The sequence below is a fragment of the Chenopodium album genome, chromosome 1 (genome assembly GCF_948465745.1).
Source record: "Chenopodium album chromosome 1, dcCheAlbu1.1, whole genome shotgun sequence".
In the NCBI taxonomy this organism is placed as follows: domain Eukaryota; kingdom Viridiplantae; phylum Streptophyta; class Magnoliopsida; order Caryophyllales; family Amaranthaceae; genus Chenopodium; species Chenopodium album.
Window position 1 is genome coordinate 17,617,165 of NC_137834.1, and position 8,230 is coordinate 17,625,394.

Sequence of the window (8,230 nt, forward strand, 5' to 3'; positions counted from 1 at the left end):
CGCAAGTAGCTCTAAGGCAAGAAAATTAAAAAAAATAAATAAATAAAGGATTAAGGATTAATTAAATATAGGGAGTAAATATTAATGGCATCAATTTACAATGATTTTTTTTATTTATATTTATATGTATATTTTTTACTCCCTTCGTCCCTTTATTATATTCTTATTTCTACGGAGTAGCATTTTATTTCTCACATAATAGAGAGAAGTAGGAATCTAATTAAGGGACGGAGGGAGTATTTTTTAGAGAGCCAAAAGGGCAGGGGCGAGAATTGATCCCATGATCTCTTGAAATCGGGAAGAAAGCTCTAACTACTTGAGTTATCCCTCACTCTTAATTAATTAATTAATTAACAATGTTTGTCATAAATTCTCGAACTTATATTGTACTCAATCTTCAGCAAAGAAAAAAAACACTCTACTCCATACTTTGTACTCCTATTTTAGGAAAAATGAATCTAGTACTCTGTAATAATTATTCCGAATCTGTAACCACAAGTCCACACAGAGTAATTAGAAAGTGTAAAAATATTAAGACAAACAATATACTCGGTACTAAAAAAAAAAACAATAATTATAAATTTACTCCTTAATAACTTCATTAATTTAAATTTATAAAAAACAATGTTTATAAATTTACTCCGTAATAACAATAATTATAAAAAACAATAATATTAAGGCCCTGTTTGATTCACCTTAATTTTGCTGAACTGAAATTATTTTTACTGAACTGAACTTATTTTTACTAAATTGAACTTAATTTTACTGAACTTAAATTATTATTACTGAACTTAAATTATTTTTACTGAACTGAAATTATTTTTACTGATTTTCTATTATAATTCTTCTTTAAGAAAACTGAATTTTACTGAACTGAAATTATTTTTACTGAACTGAACTTATTTTTACTGAACTGAAATTATTTTTTACTTAATATTATTTTTTTAAGGTGAAGAGAACAGGGCCTAAGACAAACAATAATTACTCCGTAATAACTTCATTAATTTGACTTTTGCACTATTTATAAATTTACTTTTACTATACTTTTTACTAATATACTCCCTCCGTCCCTGAAAGAACGACCCATTTGGGTTGATTACGCGGGTATTAAGAAAGTTAAATAAAAAAAAGTAAAAGTATATTGAAAATATAAATTTACATAGGGTTTGTAAAAAAATAGAGAGAGAAAGTACATGGAAAATCAATTTTTTATATGGGGAAACTAATTTTGCACAAATATTGTTGCAAATTGGTGGGTGTTTTAATGCAAATGAGTTATTCTTTTTGGGACTAAAATTAGGCCAAATGGGTCGTTCTTTTGGGGACGGAGGGAGTACTAAAAGAAAAAAAACATTGTTGTTGACATGCATGTAAAATATTTTTAGATTAATCTTCAAGTATATCTTTTTTATATTAACCTTTTATACTTCACTTCTTAATAATACTCCCTCCTTCTTTTATTGATTTTCTCTTATGGATAATTTTTAAGGGAATTAATACATAAATAAGAAGTATTAAAATTACATTGGAAAGATAAATATAAATTAGGTATGCAAAAAAGTATAGATAAAGTAAAAAAAAAAAGTACATGGAAAAGCAAAATATACATGAGAAAGTTAAATTTGCTTATATATTGTTGTAAATTGGAGAGAATTTTAGTAAAAAATTATAATGCTACTTTAAAACAAATGAAATTATCATTTTGGGATTTAAAATTGGCCATAAGTGATTATCAATAAGGAACAGAAGGAGTATAAATTACAAATATTAATACGAAGTACAATAGTTAAAGTCATGTATTTACATGTTTATTAGCAAAAATGTTGCAATTATGATGAAACAAAAGAGTGGGTGTGAATTGATGTATTGATGCGTTTGTATGTAAAAATCCAAATCTGTAACATTGTTTCATTATGCAATACACAAGTATACAACCCTATAATGAGAAAACTAAGTATAAAGATTGGAAAAGTCAAAAATATCAGAATGCCTCAATTATTTTTAATTTGGAAACATTCTGTCAACATATATATTGAATATTATTGGTCCTTAAAATTCACCATGAGTAGAAATTAATTGTTTTTAATCATGCTTCTCTCTTTTCTACCACCGTTTCACCTTTTTATTGGATTTGTACGTTGAAATTATTAGGATTTAGGAGTAGTCGAGTGACTTTTTTTTTTTGTTTCAACTGTGTTGGATGTGCAGTGGAAAACACGTAAATGATGACCATATATCTCCTGGAGTCTCCTTAATCGTCAAGGACAAAGAGGCAAGTCTTCTGTCTCTTCACATTATTTTTGTTGTTACACTTTTTTATTTTAAACATTTTACTTATGCTAGTTTGGTCTACAGACGCCTAGCAGTAGAGGTGGCCACCATACGGGCTGGGTTTTGGGTTGGGTTACACAAGACCGGCCCAGATTGGGTTGGGGTGGACTGAGTCACGGGCTGGGTCGAATGAACATATATTGTAAGGTGGGTCACGGATTAGGCAGGTAGCGGGTTAGGTGAGCAAGTGGGTCACATGGGCGAGACGGGCCAAGTGAGTAAGGGTCAAATATTTAATTTGATATTTTAAAATGGTTTTAATATCTAATAATCAATAACATAACATAATAATATAATACTAAAACAGACATCGGAATGACTCTTTTGTTCATAAGTTGACTTGGCTATGTCGGGTGGGTTTAGGGGTGCTTCCGTGCTTATGAGACGAGACAACTCGTGGTCTGCTCGAGCTCTACTCGGTCAAAACTCGCTCAAAACTTGACTTGAATGAGCTCGAATAAAGCTCGAGAGATTGACTTAAAATGTTAATGAATCGAGTCGAGTTTTCGAGAAAACTCGTGAAAACATTATTATATTTAATAAAAAGAAAATATTTTGATTCAAAAACTTTATTTTACAATATTAGTTAATAATAATAGTGGGCTCTTTGAAGACTATTATGCGCCTTGTTTGGGCTCCATCACTCCTACTGCTTTTATCTTTCCTTTTTATGCTTTGTTTATGCTTTTTAGTATCGGCTTGGGTAAGGCTTATGGCTACCTCTTTTCCAACTATTGGCAGCCTGACCCTTTCTTTTGTTTTCAAACTTTGGTTTCTCTAGATGGCCATAATCATCTAATGTAATATTTTGTCTCTTTCGTTGTTAAAAAAAAAAAAAAAAGTATATTTCTTATAGTACAAAATTTAAGAGAATAAATAAATATTACACTAAATAGGGTACTACTAAGACCGAATCAATTAGCAAGCTATTTGAGATCGGTTCGGTCAAACCTTGACTCAGTCAAAACTCGATTAAGCTCGACTCGATATGTTCACGAGTCGAGTCCAATCGAGAGTACCCCAAACTCAAACTCGACTCGCATCATAAGCAATCCTAGGTGGGTTGCGCGAATTGGGTCAGTTTTCACAAGTTGAAGTGAGCTTGGTAGTTGGTATCCCTGAGTAAACCGGGTTGTGTTCGGTCGGTCCCGGATTGAACCTAATCTACTTTAGAAGTATAGCCTAACTTTTTATTAAAACACAAAGGAAATTCCAAATTCCTCTTTTACCGTTCAGGCTTCAGCCAACCTTGTACACCACAGTGAGTCAGTGACCACACTTCACACTCACTTGCATGGTGCCACCACCAATCACACCACCGCCTCTAGTCGTCTCCACCCCGCAGAGGCGTCGCCACCTTCCTACCACCTCGCCACCGCTCTCCTCTTTCCTTCTCTAATTGATTCATCACAATCACCATTGCTACAATTGAGGTTTTAAAGATTAAATTCAATTATGAATACTTCATTTTTTTAAAAAAATTGTTGTGGGTTTTTTAGATTGGTGTTGGGGTGGGTTTTCAAGCTGGTAAGGTAATGACATCTTATTAGATTTTTTTTACACCATACGAGTCGATGTTTATAAGCTTAATCATTTGTTTCAGGTGGTGATTGACAATGGAATTTTGCAACTCACAATTGCAAATCCTGAAGGCTATTTGATGGGAGTTAGCTACGGTGGAGTGCACAATGTGCTTGAAAATCGTAACCACGAATCAAATAGAGGGTATGCGCCACTTGTATTGCTCTCAATTACAAAACAACACTTCATTACTCTGTTGATAGTCATACTTGCGTAATTTGATCTACTACCTCCGTTAAATGTTAAGTGCAACTTTGGAATATTTTATATATCATAAATAATACTCCAAAGTTGCACATAACATTTAAATGAGGTAGTATAAAATTAGTCTATTAAATTCTGAATGGAGGGAGTGTTATTTAAAGATCAATTTTTTTTTGGAACAAATTTATTAATCCATTTACCTGCTTTGTAATTACATTATTTCATATGTTAAATGTAAGATTTTCATATAAACGCGATGTTACTCTAATGTTAATGTTTTCATATAGGTATTGGGATGTAGTTTGGAATACAACAGGTTACTCTGGCACTGACTGGTAAATTGTCAACTACTTAACTGTAATATTTTCTCTTCATTTACAGCATAAGTTTAAGGAAATTTTCTTATCTAAACTATGAGTAATTCAGGTTACTCGGATCGAAATTAAATGTGATAGTAGAAAATGAGGATCAAGTTGAAGTTTCATTTACATATGAATGGGATTCAACTACATGGAACAAATCAGAAGTTTGGAGAATACCTGCCAATGTAGACAGAAGGTATAGATATGATCTAACAAACAACTAGTACACATTTTATTTGGAATTCAACAAAGTGATACATGATATTTGTGTGCAAATTTATTATCAGGTATATAGTGCTTCGAGGATCCTCCGGGTTCTATGCATATGCAATTTTGGACCGCGAAGAAGGAATGCCTGCAGCAAATATCTTCCAAATCAGGACTGTGTATAAGCTTGATCAATCAAGGTATTAATGCAATATCACTTGTACTGAATTCCACTGCATTTTGTATCAAAAAAGCATAAACAGCTACAAAGTAGATATGTAGCTTGACTCATTGGAATTGCTTAATCTGACAAGGTTATTTTGAGTGATGGCGAGTATGATGAATTTTAGTACTTTGGAATTTGTTTTACAGGTTTCATTATATGGCTATCTCTGATGATAGGCAACGGATCATGCCTATGCCAGAGGATCGCGAATCCGGCCTGCCCCTTGCCTTTAAGGAGGCTGTGCTTTTGACCAATCCCACTAATCCAGATTTGAGAGGCGAGGTATTCGAAGGAAATTACCAATATAGATTTTGACCAATTGCTCTCTATTGTGAAACTTTTAAATGTTATGTTTGGCAAATGAACATCAGGTGGATGATAAGTACCAGTACTCATGTGAGGATAAGGACAATAAGGTGCATGGTTGGATATCATTTGATCCACAAGTTGGGTTCTGGATTATTACTCCGAGCAATGAGTTTCGTTCAGCAGGACCTGTCAAGCAAGATCTCACATCCCATGTCGGTCCAACTTCATTAGCTGTGAGTATCCTTTATCAGTAATTCAAAATCATAATGGAAAATTCGTTTCCTGGATAAACTTTTGAGTTACATCTATAAGATATTAAATTTCTCTGTAACAGATGTTTCACAGTGCACACTATGCTGGTTATGATGTGACCATGTCGTTCCAAGAAGGGGAACCATGGAAAAAGGTGTTTGGGCCTTATTATGTTCATCTGAATTCAGTTTCTTTAGATAGAGATTTCCATGATCTCTGGAATGATGCAAAGCACCAGGTAAATACTATATTCATCTCTGTTTTTGGTGTTTAATTTTATATTATTGCCTTTGACAGCGGATTTTTTAAGCAGATGACACAAGAAACTAGAAGCTGGCCTTACGAATTCCCATTATCCAAAGACTTCCCTAAGTCTGTTGAGCGCGGTTTTGTGTTTGGTCGGTTGTTAATCCATGAAAGGTTTGTGTCATGTAGCTCTTTCTTTTGTTTCAATTGTTATCACAAATATTTTTACATTAATTTAATTTCATATGATTATTGTAATATCATTCCTTATCTCAGGTATAAAATGAGGACAATGATGGCTGGGAGTTATGCTTGGATTGGACTTGCTGCACCCGGTGAAGCAGGGTCTTGGCAAACCGAGACAAAGGTAGAAATTTGGACAAGGAATTACCAATTGCTTAACTTTTATGAATCAGCAATGTAGAAAATTGAAATAGGAATAATTTTGAATTATTTTTATCAGGGTTATCAGTTTTGGACTCGAGCAGATCGTAATGGAGGTTTTATAATCAAGGGCATTCGTGAAGGTGTTTACAACTTGTTTGCATGGGTTCCTGGTTTCATTGGAGATTACGTATATATTGAAGACATCAGAATTGTTCCAGGTCTTTTACTACGACTTTTGATCCTGTAGATGTCAACTAGCTTATTTAGTTAAATGCTTTAACAATTTGGATCAAATTTTGTCCAAAATTTGGATGACCCGAGTAGATAATAATTGAGATTTCTTTTTCTCAACACCAGGTTCCGTAATCCAATTAGGTGATCTTGTGTACGAGCCTCTGAGAAATGGACCGACATTTTGGCAAATAGGCTTTCCAGACCGCACTGCATTGGAGTTTTATGTTCCTCAGCCAAATAGCTTATTTGTAAACAAACTTTACACCGATAGTGATCATAACAAGTAAGCTCTTCAGTTGCTACTCATTTATCCTAGTTACCTCTATCAATCTCTCAAAAAGCTCATTCACTTATAAAGAATATTTTTGATTCGACAGATTCAGGCAATATGGTCTTTGGGAAAGATATGCTGAACTGTATCCTGACAACGATCTCATATACACCGTTGGTGAAAGTGATTATCATAGAGACTGGTTTTTCGCCCAAGTCACTAGGTAAATCATTCAGCTTGATCACTTGAACATGTTGGTTTTGGTTGTTTTGGATAGAAATTTAACACATACGTCTACAAATTGCAGGAGAACAGGAAATAATACATTTAAACCTACTACATGGCAGATTATATTTGCGCTTCAAGATGTGATCTCATCCTCAAACTATACTCTACGAATAGCTTTGGCTTCAACCACTAGAGCAGAATTGCAAGTAGGAAACAACCACCGCCTTTCACTTTTCTTGTATATGCTAACACAAGTTGGTCTTGCCATATTAACACCGCCTTTATGGTTTTCTTAGGTACGATTTAATGATCCAGAGGTGAGTATTCCCCATTTTACAACCATGGTAATGGGCACAGATAACGCGATTGCTAGACATGGTATCCATGGGTTGTACAGACTATTAAATGTTGATGTTCCAAGTGAATGGCTACGTGCTGGGAATAATACCATATATCTGACGCAAGCTAAACATGAATCGCCTTTCTTCGGAGTCATGTATGATTATATTCGTTTCGAAGGCCCCCCTCGAACAACTTGATTTATGATTTCACAAGGTCTATAGATTGAATATGGTCAATTACTCACTGATCATGTTCAACATTGTAAGCAAATTGTATGATTTGTTTAGTTATGTATTTGTCTATTTTACTTGGTAGGGGTTTTTAGTGGAAAAGGCATTTACATAGTCTAGAATTTGTATATATAGTTTATTAACTATCTAGTAAAAAGATGTACTAGAGGCATAGAGCTAAATAAAATGTGTCATAAGTCATAACACGTCTTTTTCCAAATTTTGGCCTAGCTACAGCCTGCAAATTTGTAGCGGAAGCGAAAAAATAAACAATAAATAAGATAATATAAGCAAATTAATGTTGTAAAAATTAAAAGGTAAATTTGTCAGGGACAACCTTTTATAAAACAATTTTTGTTTGGGACAACCTTATAAATTTTTTTTGGGATAACCTTATAAAGTTTTTTTTGGCAAAGTCAGACCACTTAATTTTTTTTTTTGTAAAGGGAGACCAACCCTCACTTTCAGGCCATTGACCACCGGATTCCGGCGTTGACTCCCACGTGACTAGCATGTGCTCCTCTTTTCTTCTAATTAAACCCACCACCACTAGCAGCCCCAGCCATTCCCCGCCCCAACTTTTGCTCCACCACCCTCCACGGTGACCGATCCACGCGGAACCCAGCTTCACCACTCTCCAAGGCGACCCACCCCTTCCTTTCCCCCTTACCCTATGCCCACGGCCATTGCCGTTGCCCGAGCCCCAGAGCTCCCTACAAACGCACCAAGCAGCTTTTAAATATACCATCACAACAGCCACACACAAGCACAGTAAGTATCATCATCGCAGCTTAGCAACCCTTACACCAGCATCCGCGCA

The 8,230-nt window shown here is 34.5% G+C and overlaps 1 protein-coding gene across 1 annotated transcript; it reads left to right on the top strand.

Moving 5' to 3' along the window:
* The first annotated feature begins 3,580 nt into the window (after nt 1–3,580).
* On the top strand, nt 3,581–7,510 carry LOC145568883 (uncharacterized). Its single transcript, XM_081628292.1, has 15 exons — nt 3,581–3,764; nt 3,935–4,056; nt 4,404–4,451; nt 4,543–4,674; nt 4,766–4,885; nt 5,058–5,193; nt 5,283–5,453; nt 5,555–5,710; nt 5,786–5,892; nt 5,995–6,085; nt 6,182–6,323; nt 6,463–6,622; nt 6,717–6,833; nt 6,918–7,044; nt 7,135–7,510. The coding sequence occupies exons 2-15, from the start codon at nt 3,992–3,994 to the stop codon at nt 7,375–7,377; spliced, it is 1,815 nt and encodes a 604-aa protein (XP_081484418.1). The 5' UTR covers nt 3,581–3,764; nt 3,935–3,991; the 3' UTR covers nt 7,378–7,510.
* The last annotated feature ends 720 nt before the right edge of the window (nt 7,511–8,230 follow it).